Source organism: Eupeodes corollae, chromosome 3, assembly GCF_945859685.1.
Source record: "Eupeodes corollae chromosome 3, idEupCoro1.1, whole genome shotgun sequence".
Taxonomy (NCBI): Eukaryota; Metazoa; Arthropoda; class Insecta; order Diptera; family Syrphidae; genus Eupeodes; species Eupeodes corollae.
Window position 1 is genome coordinate 75,656,896 of NC_079149.1, and position 15,090 is coordinate 75,671,985.

The window sequence follows — 15,090 nt, forward strand, 5'->3', positions numbered from 1 at the left end:
ACTTTCTAAATACTACCTATCAATTTCAGTTTTCGGGTATTTTCGGTCAGGTGTTTTTAGATCTTATTCAAAAATTGCTTTTCTCTTTTTTAATTAATTTACTTGTCTGCCCTTCCTTATACAGAAAATGTAAAACTTGATGGACATTACACTTGTGAAGGCAAAAACTGTAGGCCACGCTTATATGATATTAATAAAACGTCATGAACAGATCGCATACGAAGAAGTTACTAAAAAAACCTGGATGTTTTATTTGGATCTTTGAATAAGTATCAGTAGACAAAATCTGCAGAAGAGCTATAATTTTTCCAATCATTAAAAAAAAGAAACGCTCTTACGCCCATATTGTTGAGTTTCTTCCAGATTTAAGCCGGTTTCGAGATTAAAGTTCTCCTAAAATGTTCTTAAGATGCCCATCAAATCCAAACAGAGTTCTAATAATAATAATTTTATTTATATCTAAGTAAAATTTCTGAAAAACTTAAAACACGGAACTCAAATCAAATGGGGTGGCGCAACAGTCCGTTGTGAACCAGGGCCTAGTGACTTACAACTCTCAACCATTCCTGTGTGCGAGTACTGTTGTCAGGAATGGAAGGGACCTACAATTTAAGGCCGAATCCGAACGGCTAATTTGAGAAAGCACTTTTTCATGACAAGAATTACTCTTGAAGAAATTGTCAATTCCTCGCAAGAGGCAGTACCCGCGAAAATTATTTTTTTAAATTAAGGTGGCACAGGCAGGGATTGAACCCAAGCCCCTTGCATGACAGTCCAACGCACTTTTTTTTTTTTTTTTTTTTTTTTTTCAAATTCATTTTTATTTAATTCAATCTTAAACCTATCTTAAAGCTAGACAAAAATTCATAAAACTAGCCTAATTATCCATAACTTACAACTAACTTAATGGTCCCATACGGACACTCTAAGTTAAACTATAACACTTAAAACTAATGCCTTTCGGCCCTAAGAACTATTTTACTTCAATTTAAATTTTATTTGTTTTGTTTTTATTAGAAAATTTTGAAAAAAAACTAATATCAATAACCTTTTTTATTTATTTTTACTTACAAACTACTTAAAGTTAGGTCCTTAAATAAAACTTAAAACTAACTTAAACTACCTATTCTACCTATAAACTACTTAAAACTAGAACAACCACAGCAGCAAATCTAACATTTTTAGTTTTTATATTTTATTGTCTTTTTTGTACGTTTTTTAATTTTTTTGTATTTTTTTGTTTTTGTTTTTTTTTATATTCCATGTTTTTTTTTTTTTTTTTTTTTTATTCCATGTTTTTTTTTTTTTTTTTGTTTTGTATTTTTTTTTGTGCCACCATGCCTATTCTACTTAAAACTAAACCCTAAAACTATAAAACAAGTATGTAAGCCGGCCAAGGCTTAAACCCCATCCCGACCTACCCATTATCAAGTGCCGATTGAAGCCACCAAAACTGGTTCTCCTGCTTCACCCTATCAGTTCGGTCCCGTTCGGACACAGCCCTACTGAACCGAAGGAGCTCCGCTCCGCCTTGTGCCATGACGTCCCGACTGTACGGGAGTCGCCTATCCACGGTTCTTCGTCTGACGTGGTAGATTAACGGAACTGCCAATCTATCCTGTATCAGACCGCATCTATCTAAAAAGAGGAATGCCTCTGGGGGAATGAAGCCGCTCAAGCGTGCACTCTCAAAATACTCGTCGTTCGGATAGAACGCCCCGAAAATTAAATTGTTGGTCGAAGACATAGCTCTTGCAATGTGACCTCGAACGAGTTTTATCACGAAATTGTCAATTCTGTTGATTCGAGCCCCGTTGTACAGGACCTCGTTGGAATAATAATGCACATAAGAAGATTCGGCTGTTCGATATAAGCCGGTACAGCGTCGTAAACACTGCCGCTCGAACACCCGAAACTTCTCCATCTGGGAAGGGGCAACGTTGAACCACACAGGACAACCATACACGATCATTGGCCGTATGAGGGCCATGTAGCAAATAACCTTCACTCTGGGGTCAAGCCGACTGCTAAAAAACAGCCGTTTCGTCAGAGCGAAGGCTCCTCTGGCCCTGGTCAGAGCAGCATTTATATGTCTGTCGAAATATAAATACTGATCTAACCAGATACCCAGGTACTTCACTACACTTTTGCTCGCCAATGGCTGCCCGTGAAGATCAACGATGACCATCTTGCGCCAATTCTTACACGTATCCCTCGTGGCCCTAGCCAACGGAGTCCGGAACAGAATTGTCTCTGACTTCTGGACATTTATTTTCAGTTTCCAGTCGTCGCAATATCGCTGAATCTTGTCGAAATCACGCTGCAGGAGAATTCTAATAACCTCAACCTTTCGGGCCGTTCTGTACGCAATTAGATCGTCGGCGTACGCAATTGCCTTTGTAAGACTACCTATCAGATCGCTGGTGTAAATGCTGAAGAGAATCGGCGAATTCACCGCTCCCTGTTGAAGACCATTTTTAATTGAGAATGTTGTGGTAGAAGTAACATTGCCACTTTTGACAACAAACTTTCTACCGTTAAGCATATCATAAAGTATATACAACAATGGCTTGCTTATGCCAAGCCTGCTCAGTTTTAGGTAAAGACCCTCTAACCATACGGTGTCAAAGGCCTTTTCCAAATCAACCAGAACAGCACCTGTGCATTGTTGTTTTGATTTATTCCATTGGATATCAGAAACGAGTTTAGACGCAGCATGAATTGTGTCATGACCCGCCTTGAACCCGAACTGTTTATCCGGAATTATTTTGTTGTCCGCAGCCCACTTAGTCAGAGCCCTATTAATGATCTTTTCGAAAACTTTGCTGATGCTCGGAAGAAGACTTATCGACCGAAGATTTGACGGGTTGGAGTTGTCCTTTTCCTTTTTCGGGAGAGGATGAACCACAGCGGTCTTCCAATGCACTGGATAATATGCATTATTCAGTGCATTGTTGAAGAGTGTGGTGTAAATGTCAATTGCTTCCATCGGTAAATGTCTTAGTACAACGTTGGATATACCATCGACACCTGCTGACTTTTTGTTTTTTATTGAATTGAAGATGAGCTGAAGCTCAACCTTCGTCACTAACAAGGGACTTGGTCCCGTTTGCTCGGCGATTATGGCATTTGCCAAGGAATCGTCATTGAACCGCATGAAACCGCGGTTCTCAGATCGCCAATGTGTGATATCATTACGGAGGTAAAAGTGATTAAGTAGGGCTCTGTTTTCCAGGTCGTGGTTGGGGCGAATGCTAACATTCACCTTGTACACTTGCTGGAAAGCAGCTCCCACCGCCTCCACTTTTTCCTTCGGATCTTCAATTATATAATAGTCATCGTCAAGGATGGCTTCTTCTGGATCTATTTGCGCTGTCATGAGTACGTCTCTGTTTTCTTCGGTTCTTTGGAGTTTCAGACTCGGAAGGTCATTGTCGTTCTTTTTTCTGAATATCTTGTTGATTTTAGGGAACATACTAGGGTCGCTCGAATTAACTGACCGGATCTTGCGGTCCCAGTACTTGTTAATTGATAACCTGTAGTTCTCCTTAATCAACAGATTGACATTTTTTATTGACGACTTCAGTGTCCTAACCTCCAAGTCGTGTGGGTCTGTAAGTCGTCTGTACAAGTTTTTGAGTCTTGTCAGTAAGCCACTCTTGTGCTTTCGCAGTGCGTCGATTGTCGCGTTTCTGTAAGCGTCCATTTGGTCCCGTTCTCTGTACTTTGGGATTGTCCGTTCCATTGTTCGTTTTATTGTTTCGTCCATCTGTTGTAAATGTTGGTCGATTTCTGTATTTGTCAGGTTTCTGTTGTTTGGTGGGGCTATGTCACTCGAACGAAGTTCTCTCGCTAAGGCGTTGGTGAAACGAGGCCAACGCATCTTACTGTAATTGTAAGAGTGCGTTGCAACGTATTCCTCCAACTCCACGCGTTCGTTCGGAATCTGCATTATAGCAGCCAGTCCGCAGTGATCACTGTCGTACTCGACTGACTGTAAGCAGTTTCGCGGGTGATTACCCACTTTGTCTGTAACTGTCAGTCTGGTGTCGTACAGCAAAAGGTCCAGAAAGGAGCCGCTTCTTGGATACGATGGCCTTTCAGTAGCCAGCAGGTCGACGCCATATTCAACGCTGTAAAGATTCATCAAATTGAAAAGATGATTACCTCTGGGATTACTATGTTGATTTCCCCAATCTTCATGTTTTGCGTTCAAATCACCGGCCAAGATGAAATAGTTTTCTTCCAAGCTCAGTTTAAGTTCCCTAAAAAGAATTTCGAGTTCTGATGCAAAGTAAGTGACCTGCGGAGCTCCAGCCGCATAAGCCGCAATCATATACATCCGCTTCCCTTGAGAGAGAGAGATGCATACAACGCAAACTTCTAGCGTCTTGAGCTTTCGCAATTCATTGTTGTATATGACTTTATAATTAATGCCTTTTCGTATAAAGAGAGCGACACCGCCCCCTTGAGTGGAGTCGGGCCGGTCTCTTCTTACGATATTGTAATTTTTATGAGTCAATTTGTGTTTGTGGTTTAGCTTAGTTTCGCTAGCCATAAACACATCGGGACTGTAGTCTTTCAACAATTGGAACATATTGGCTCTTCGTTCAATCCTAATCAGTGAATTTACATTCACAGCTAGGACTTTTAGGCGCGTCTCCGGCAGCGCGCCCATTATGGTCTAAATTGCGCCAGGCCAGGCAACAAAGAGTAGAGATGATCTACCCTTTTGCCTTGCTCCTTTATCTGACTTTGCAGTCCTGTTAGTTGACCTTGAATGCTCAACAACAAGGCTACAATGTCAGGCTGCACCTCTGGTGCCTTAGGCACAGGGGCCTTGGGGGCAACCGTTGGTGGAGCTTGTCTCGTATTCCCATTCCCTGACACCATTTGGGCGTAAGAGAATTTGGGATCCACGAATTTTTGTGTTGGAGCCTGTCGACTTTTTTCGGCTTTTTGACTGGCCTGTTTGTGTTTCATTTGTTGGACCTTAGGGCAACCCCTATAGTTAGCGGGGTGCCCTTGGTTTCCACAAAGGACACACTTGAGCAGGGTCAAATCCTCAACCCGCTCATTCCCCAGCTTGCACTCTCCTTCTTTGTGGGTTTCTCCGCACCTCACACAACGCAACTGCATATTGCAGTTGGCATTGGCATGGCCAAACCTCTGGCACTTCGTACATTGTAGAATGTCGTCGTGCCTTTTTAATGTCTCCCAGCGTACAGCTTGATTGTCGAGAGATACGATTCTCTCGACACTATTCAAACTGCTTTGGGGCGATAATGTTACGAGGAACATTGGCAGCCTATAACCCCCTCGTCTTGACTTCACCGTAGTGAAAGGCTTGACCCCGATAAAATCGAGATCGTCACTGGCTTTTTGGCGGAGCTCAGCTAAGAGCTCCTCCGGTTCCGTGCAGGAACTTATGCCCTTCAGAAGGACCGTCTTGAATTTTTCGCTCTTAGGCGTATAGCTGAAGAACTCAGCTGTGGCCTCTTTTAGCAATTCTTTAACTAACTTGTATTCGGCCAGTGAGAAGCACTGGACCGAATAATTCTTTTCTTTTTCGTTTAGAATTTTAATGAGAAATTTGCCCTTAGTGGCCGACTTACATACCTGTTTAATGTCCTGTATGTCAACCTTATGGGTCCTTATTGGTGGTATTTTTTCTTTGTTAGGCTGTGGTTGTTTCTGGTGTTGCTGCTGCTGTTGCTGCTGCTGTTGCTGCTTCTGCGGCTTTTGTTGCTGTTTCTGCTGCTGCTGCTGCCTTGCTTGTAGCTCTTGTTGTTGCTGCTGCTTGGCCTTACTCGAGGTAGATGGGCCCTCCTTCATTGAGCCTGTCACTGCTGGTAAAGCCTTCATTTTTTGCTCCGCTCCAGTGATTTTGGTAGCGGGCTTTGGTTGTTGCTGCTGTGGTTGTTGTTTTTGTTGCCTTTCATCAGGCTTTTTTTGCTTCGCCTGTTGCTGCTGTTGTTGTTGTAGGAGCCGTTGTGCTTGTTTGTCCTCCTTCTCAGCTGCCTCTTTTTGTCGGCGCGCTTCAATTTTGTTTCTTAGTGCACTGAGAAGGGGCTCCATCTCCTCCTTCAGCTTTTTTAGCTGGTCCTCGTAGGCATCTATTTGCTGCTTTTTTGCCTGCAGCACTTGTGCCAGCTCCGCTTCATCGGCTTCGTTGTCTTTGGGGGCTTCAGGCACCTCCATCTCCCTTTCTTTAGGCTGCTCTGGCGGCGCTAGGCTTGAGAACCTATTTTTATTTTTAGGCGACCTATAGTGCCCCTCTCCACCTTCGGAGACGTAGTCGATGTCACCGTCTGACGAATCGCTTTGTGACGTCATCGCTGGTTGTTTTTTTTGCTGCACGCCTTGTCGCATCGCTCCGCGCTTAGCAGCATTGTTCCTTTCCACCAGGTTAGGCTTAAGTTTCCTCTTAACATTTGTTGTTGTCAATGGACTATCAGACTGATGGCCTGATGATGTTGCGGTGAATTTGTGTACCGCTGATGGCACCACATTGGCATCACCTGATGAATTGGCAGAGGTATCTTTTGATACCCCTGCTTTCCGCTCCTTCTCCATTTGCTTATTTTCCCAATCAATAAAATCTACGATTTCCCGATTGTGAAAAAAAGCTTCCAAATTTTTAGTGCACTCCGCACGGGATTCGAACCCACGACCCTTGGAGCTGTTTTCGGACGCCAGCTCCACTAGGCTATCGATTTGTTGTTTTAAACAGTGGCAAACTGTCTACTTAATTGCCAAACACTACAAATGCACTTTCTTTTTAAATGAAATTAAAAATTATCTAACACTTGTTTTCACTTTGAAAGCCAAAGAACGACTGAGTCCAACGCACTAACCATCATGCCACGGGTACTACAACACGGAACTATGTATTTTAAAACTTACATATTTTGTTTTGAAGTAAATCGATAAAACTGTATGCCCAAAAGTGTGATGGGATCCAATCGTCTTACTAGCTTATACAAAAATGAGTGTGATGCAAAGATGTTTACTAAAATACTTTAATTTTACTTGCGATATTACTTCAATTTCCTAATGTATGCGGACGACATAGTCTTTTGACCGGTACCTACGCAAATTTATGCACAGGCCTCGCTTTTTTCACGGCAGACTTATTGATGAGATAATAATTATGTATTCAGCAAAATGCTGCTCCTTTTTTGATATATACGAGTAAATACACATGTTTTTGGTGATTTTGGTGAATTTCACTGCTTTTGCACACAGCCCCTGATAAGTTACCTAAGAACTAAACTTACCTATAGGTTAGGTACAGTTGGTAGTTTTTTCTCAATTGATAATTTTTGTCTTAACATCAACTTTAAAAAGCTTCTTAGCAATATGCCACAGAGATCAAAATTGTCAAAAAAATATTGTATACCGGGTGATGTGCAAAGCAATAAGTCCCAATAAATTATAAATTGTAGAATTAATTGAATTGTTCATTCACATCAACGCCCACACTCGTATATGTTGCACGCAAATATTTACGTTATCTTTTTATTTCTTCACCATTTTTAACTTAAAACAGGAAGTTATTGTAATTGGTCCGATTTGTCAAATTGAAAATTTTGACATTTCTCGACGTTTCAAAGGTCCCTTGAATCGAAATAAAAGATTTTTAGAAAGATGTGTGTGCTTACGTGAGTACGTACATACGTTCGTAATTCCGTACGTTCGACTTCAAATAAATTTTGTTATACAGACTAAAAGGCAGAAAGGGCTCTCAGTTTAAAAAACGTAGCAAATTTTGGTTAACCCTAAATATCTCACGAACCAATGACGCTAGGGACTTGAATTTAATTTTATATTATATATTGGAACGTAATACGAAACCAACATATTTTTGGAAAAAAAATCCAATTAACGGTTTTTTTTATTCTCGAAAATTTTAAAAATAAAAAATGATTTCATCTCCAAAACAATTTTGTTCAACGAAAAATAACGTTTTCAACATCTGGTAAAATTTTGAGAAAAATCAAATTTACAATTCTTTTATAAAAAATAAAAACCTACGAAAACATTACTCAAATTTGGTAAAAATTGATGATCGGTTCTTGATATCTCGGAAATTAATTGCATCCATCCAACTTATAAAAATTTAAGAAATGCTACTAAAATTGTTAAAAATTTGTTTAAGAAAAACTGTGTTTTCAAACTAAACTATTTCTTGATATTTAAAAAAAAAAAATAAGAATAATTCAACTGACTCTGTTTTTTAAATTTTATTCAATGCAATAATCAAATCGTCATAAAAAGATCAAAGCATAAACTTTGAAAGAAATTGTGCTACATTTTTTCATAGCTGTATATTTACGGCACAGTTCTTACTCAAAACAGTCAGACATTCAAACATTATTCTACGAACTTCGTATTGAATTGATAACACTAGCCCAGGATCATGAGCGAGTTCACCTAATACTATTGTTTTTTTATAGCCTCAACGTCTATTTCGTTGCATTAAGTACCATAAGTGGCAGCAGTGTAGTCAATAAATGTAGTTCGTTTATTCGTTAAAATGAATTTATTCAGTCATTTTTGAAGACTTGTAGAACTTAATTCACTTCTTCTATCTGCTTTTTCGGAATTATTTTTTAGAACTACTGTATTTTTTACGTTGCTTATTGACACTTATTAATTGATACATTGTAATTTATTTTAACTTTTGGTAAAAATTATTTTAATAAAATACCATATTTTATAATTACGTTTTTCAGTGGGCAACATAAATTAAGTTTTATCTACAATTTACTAAATTGTAAATGCAAGATGTTTATTAGGATAATATAACTATTTTTATATTAAATCTTATTTGGTGTTATCCAGTTGAAGTTAAATAAGAGTATTTCACACATCACTTTAAATAGAAAAAAAGTGAAAACACCATTTTCGGAAAGACTTCTAGTTTATTAATTAATAAGAAGTGAAAAAATGGTTCAGAATCTAAACATTGAAGTATGTATTTATATAGAGCACCCGTACGTATTAATTTCGATAAATATGTACGAGTATGTTGAATAAATTGCAATTTTCCATGTCTAACATGCATAATAACCAAACAACTATGTATGTAGAGGGATATAACATTTCTAAAAGGACACTACGGTTTATGTGGAAAATTAACGATCATGTGTAAGTTTTGTACTCAATTTATTATCGTATTCTGTAGGAAAACTAAAGTTATTAAAAGTTTTATTTGCGGGGTTTTGGAATTTCACATTCTTTTAAAAAAGAGTTTTGAAAATACATTGTTTTGTTTAACATTTATGTTTTTTGATTTCCATTTTAAATTGATGCATATATATACATGTGTATATATTATATAAATTAGGGTGGGCTGAAAAAAAAAACATTTTTTGTTTTTTTGTATTCGCAATACCTCACATAAGTTATTCATTACTCTGAAAAAAAATTCCAAATAAAAAAATGTTTTCCGTTCGCACTTTGCATTCAAACTTGTAAAAAGTTGTGCAAATTTGCTGTTTTCTTTAATTAAAAAAAATGTACTATTATAAAAAAGCAATAGGTCCTTATGATGAGTTTAAGGCTTGAAGAAAACAAAAAAAACAACTAATTTAATAAATTTTAATTGTTAAACGTTCGAGTAAAGCACTTAAATATTACAATGTTTCACAAATATGCCCGATTTTCCAGTTTTTTACATCACATTTGCTTACTCAAATAACTATAATAAGAACAAAATAAAATAATAAAATTTGACTTTGAAGTCGGATTTTGTTAAAAATTCAGGGATAATAAACCGTGAGAGGTGGTTCTTATATCAAGCCATCTCTTGCGTCTACTCCACAAATTTTTTTTGAAACTTCAGAAACGAGCTTTGTTCTACTGCTTGTGTGTGACAAGGAAAATCATCAAAATCAGGTGCTAGAGTGTATCAGTTGTTTAATTTCTTCACCCGTGATCCTCCTTAAAAGAGCAGGAGGAGAAAGTTTACATGCGTCCCAAAAAATCATGTCGGTGTAGTCTGTAGCAACGAAATTTATCCTCGGAATGTTGAAATTTCGAATTGGCTTTCAATTCATAAGCGATCGTGATGTATCTACTTTCATCAACTACCATTGCAAGAAGCAAATTTTCGGGATGAGCGAAAAATGCGTTCCGCTCATTCACAGGGTCAATGACTTGCAGCAAGTTTTGAGATAGATACCGTGATGTTCTGACGGCTTCAAAAACAATTTTCGGACCATCTGTAAACTTTTCGCTGGTTTTAATTTTGAGCCACAGAGGCATATAGCATTTTAAAATAAAATGTATTAACTGCTTAACCTCTTCAGAGGGTATTTCCATGCTAACATAAAGTCGCAGTACTTGATTAGCCGCAGTCAACCACCTTGAATGTGAGAGGGGGCAAGGAACGGGATTTTTTTCATTCGATGATTACTTTAGAATACGACGATATGAACTGTTTAAACCGCAGCTACGGTTGGAGAATGAAATAGGCGGTTCTTACCATTACTAGTTTTGTTCAAAATTAAGCAAAAGTTGTAAAAATACCAACATTAGGACCTACTGCGTTTTGATAATAGTGAATTTAGTTATTAAAAAAATTCAAAGACGAGCAAATTTTCGCAACTTTTCAAAAGTTTGAATGGAATGCGCGAACGGAAGATATTTTTGTATATATAAATCGTTTTCAGACATTTACTCAGATAGGTAATTAACAACTTTTGTGAGGTATTCCGAATCAAATTAAAAAAATTGTTTTTTCAGCCCACCCTAATATATATTTACCTTGTTATTATAACTTTTATATGCACGTATTCTTGTTAGCAAAATGAAACACGTATCTATTTCGATCTCTTCGACAAGAAAAGGTGGAGTATGAAATTATTAATCCAACCCAAAAATTACCCGATATATTTGTACATACATTTTTACAAACATACGTGCATATTGGTATGTACCATGCTTACATGTATAAATCTGAGACCTGATAAAACGCATGCATGACATTCAGCAGAAAGTTGTTATTTGAAGCCTCATTCTTATGTTGCACTAACAACACTTCAGTATACCTTACAAATTAGCAATATCACAAAACATACTCATTACTGCATACCAAAGCTGATTTATTAAGAAACTTACAAATATATTTAGTAGCTACCAATAAAAAAGAAAAACTTGAATAACAGATTTTGTAAAATTCTACTCACGTTTTTTTATTCATTTTAAGTTAACAATGAATTGAATTTGAACAGTTAAGCAAAGCAGGTGCATACAGTGCCTATTTATTTTACACCGACTTTAAATCAAATAAATTAGTTAATTTTTCTTTGAATTTGAAATTGAACATTCAATGACACACAAATTAAACTTCTTCCTAAGTGCGGATAAACAGGGATGGCAATGAGAAGCAATTGCTTCCCCGCCTGCAGATTGGTAATTCTACAGGATGTTTGTTAGCTGCTAGAGAAGTCTCTATGCTTGTTGTTTATGGTTTAAAAAATGAAAATGTCAAACTATGTTCATATATCTGTTCAGTTAAACTTGAATTGCTATTAATCATAAATAATTTAACGCCCGAGCAAAACTTCTAAATTTTGGAAATTTCTTTGAATTGGCTTCGTCAACAAACAAATTTGCGCTATATGCAGAAAAAAAATCCGTACGACACTAACGAATCATCATCACTTTCATTGTAATTTGTTTTGTGTGGTTTACATACATACATGCTGACTGATAATTGATTCTGATTAATATTGTTTTCTTATTTATTTTTAAATGACGAGGAGCTGCCTTCAATTGAAATTTGTTTTGTGTGGTTTACATACTGGCGGCCTCAGCGGTCCTTATTCATTTTTAGATGATGATTAGCTTCCATTAAGGTGAATTGTTAACGTTATCGAGTCATGCTGACTGATATTTGTTTCCAAAAATTAATTTGATAAACATCGGCGACATTTGGGTCCAAAAACACGATGAAACTTGCCATGCGTACTTAATCATCAACTTATTGCAAATTAGTTTTGTTAACAGCTTTATTTCGATCACTTTGTATGGAGCATCATCAGATTATGCCAACAAAGGCCAATATACAAGCCATACAGCTAGATTTATTGGGAAAAAGTAGTGAAAAATGTTACCTTACTAATGAACTATGTAATTTTTAGTCGAGATATAAGCGATTTGACATCATGACATTTTTTCAATTAGGATTTTCCGGCATTCTAAAGTGGGCAGCATCCTCCTGTTTTTTGCGAAAGTATCATTTTTGCATTAAGCTCCGAAAATCTTCAAGCGCCATTTCAAAGAATAAAGGCATTTAACAAAAAGAAGATGAGATTCCACAATTATTTACTAAACAATTTTAAATATTGCAACAAAATTCAGTTTAAAAATTTCATCAATTTTATTATTTTGTAATACTCGAACATGCTTAATCACCTCCTATAAATCTAAAAAATCTTCGTGGTTCATTTCCTTGATCTTGAAAGGAAGACCACTTTTTGATTTGGAAGTTTTAAACAAAATTACATATCGATCTAGTGTATAAATTGGTCTTGACCTAAGAGAGCACTTAATGTTTTTTTTCCATAAGTGAATGAACATTATCTCCTTGTTTTTTGGTGTGTCCTGCGATGACATATTTGTAAATTTTACCTGCAAGTCAAAGATTGTTACTTTGAAAGAATCGGAAGCCTTACCTTCATCTCTTTCTTTTTTGGACTTGAGAATTTTTCTTGTGAGTGTGAAGTATAATTGGCTTAAAATTTTGTAATTTCCTCCTTAGTCACATTTTGAAAGTCTTATATTGCCTATTGGTCTTTTTTGGGTATTAATTAAAATGATTTGGTAATTGATATATGTACGTATGTATTACTGTTTCCAATATATTTGGGTAGGAAATCAATTTTTACCAATTCTTGGTAGCTTTCTCTTGGTTTTTGTTCTTTGGATCGCACAAACTTGCTCTTTTATCCAAAAGCTTTGTTTATAAGAAGTGCTTATATTTTAAAATTTAAAAATGTACCCATAAAAAAAGTATATGTATCTTTGAAAATTTGAATGTTATTTAATTAATCAAAAAAAAACCTTGGGTTAAGAAATTTTTGTTGTGTTCATAAAAATAGCAGTGCTGTTCACATTTTATTAGATTGTCAATTATTTAAATAACGGAAATTGTTGGAAAAAAAAAATACCATATTACTTGCATCTAACGGTCGTAATCATATTAGAGAAATTTAGCTTAAAGTTATACCCTACTTTTCCCGGTGAACACCCATTATTTCAAACTCTATGGATAAAGAGTGTTCATTTTCAATTTCAGAGGAGTTTCATCAAAAAAATCTTCAACCTATCAATCAACACGCCGAACCAAGCGATCTACTTGGAAACTGACTTAGTTATTTACAAGCACTTTGAAACTACAAGCGGATTATATTATTTAAGTCTTAAGTTTTCCAAATGAGCGACTAAGCAAAATGATGTTGCTTTACGAAATAAAGAACAAAAACTGGTGGTATGACAAATGGCAACGAATTGCCACTTTATTTGGTGAAGATATGCAATTAATACAAGTAACATTCTTGATGTTAAGGAAAAAATGTATATAATTATCCAGCTTAATGAAGACTCTGTTCGGAATCAATTCATAAAAACAGCTTTTGAATCAGAAAGTCGAATATTATATAGCCACTTAAATCTAAGTAACAATAACTATTTCAATGAATCTTTAAGCTACAAAGATATTTCTTTAATTTTCAAAGCTAGATGCGAAGTCTTATGTCTCAACGGTAGACCATACAATAAGACTTTCAAACAGTTCTGTACACTCTGCAATAATAAATCCAAAGAAGACTGCTTCCATTTTATAAGCGTATGTCCAATTTTCAGATACAAGAGATTCTCATATTTTAAAAAATTCTCTCTCACTCTACAAGAGACAATTCTAATATTGAATGGAAGGAAATTTGCAGATTTAGAAAATTGATTATGAGTGACTATGATTAAACTAGTAGATGTATATATGTATGTAAAAATCAATACATAATTAAAACTGAAATTTAAAAGAAAGTTTACCAATGTTATAAAAAATTTAAGTTGCTAGTTGAGCTGACGGCAAAGTCAAAGCTTTTAAATTCAAAAAGAAATGTTTATGTATTTATTTAAAAAACTGTTAATAAATGAATTACTTACTTACTTACTTACTTATAGAGTGTTCATAAAAATAGCAGTGCTTTTGATTTTATAATTTAAAAGTGTTAAAAATTCAATTTTTTTTATTTTTCGTTAAGTTAATATTTTACAATATTTAAAGTTTTAAGTATTTGTAACATACTAGCATATAGAGAATTAATAAATATTAACTTTAAAATAAACAATCGGACGGTCAAGACACTGCAGCGAAGAAATTCGAGAACTTATTAGAAAACTGCGTTTGGAGGGAAAAACCTACCAAAATATTCAAGACATCCAAGGCTGCTCAACAAAAATGGTCAGTAACGCCTTAAAATGGCAAAATAAACCGAAAACACTAGGCCCAAAAAGGATGACTACTGAAAGAACTGACACAAAAAATATTCAGTTAGGAAAAGAAGAAAGGCTCTAGGAAAATAAGAAATGGACTTCAATTGTCTGTTAACGCTGTCACAATACGAAGACGTCTTTTATACGCGAAGTTATTAGCCCAAACGCAAGTTACCATTCTTGATGAAACGGCATGTGGCCAGGAGAATGGAGTTTGTTAAACCGCATAGAGATTAGGCAAAAGAGAAATGGAGGAATGGTTTGTGGAGCGATGAAAGCAAAGTCGACCTTTTCGAGTCCAAGGTCGTCGGGAATATGTGACAAGACCCTAAAATGCAGAAATCGATCCACGGTACACTATAAAAACAGTGAAGCATTTAGCATAGTGGAGGAAATATTATGATATGGGCTTGCTTTTAATATTACGGGGTCGGGCCTATTTATCTTATCGGGGGTATAAGGGATACAACCGACTATGTGAAAATTCTCGAGGAGGTTATGTTACCCTATGCTTAAGACGAAATGCCGTTGCTTTGGGTATACCAACACGACTATGACCCAAAGCATACGTCAAAAAATGCA

At 36.1% G+C, this 15,090-nt stretch overlaps 1 protein-coding gene across 1 annotated transcript; it reads right to left on the reverse strand.

Moving 5' to 3' along the window:
- Positions 1–272: 272 nt before the first annotated feature.
- Positions 273–6,576, reverse strand: LOC129950619 (putative uncharacterized protein DDB_G0287113). Its single transcript, XM_056062547.1, has 3 exons — positions 5,998–6,576; positions 5,750–5,913; positions 273–297 (listed from the first exon to the last, which is right to left on the reverse strand). Exons 1-3 carry the CDS (start codon positions 6,574–6,576, stop codon positions 273–275), a joined length of 768 nt encoding a protein of 255 aa, XP_055918522.1.
- Between the last annotated feature and the right edge of the window lie 8,514 nt (positions 6,577–15,090).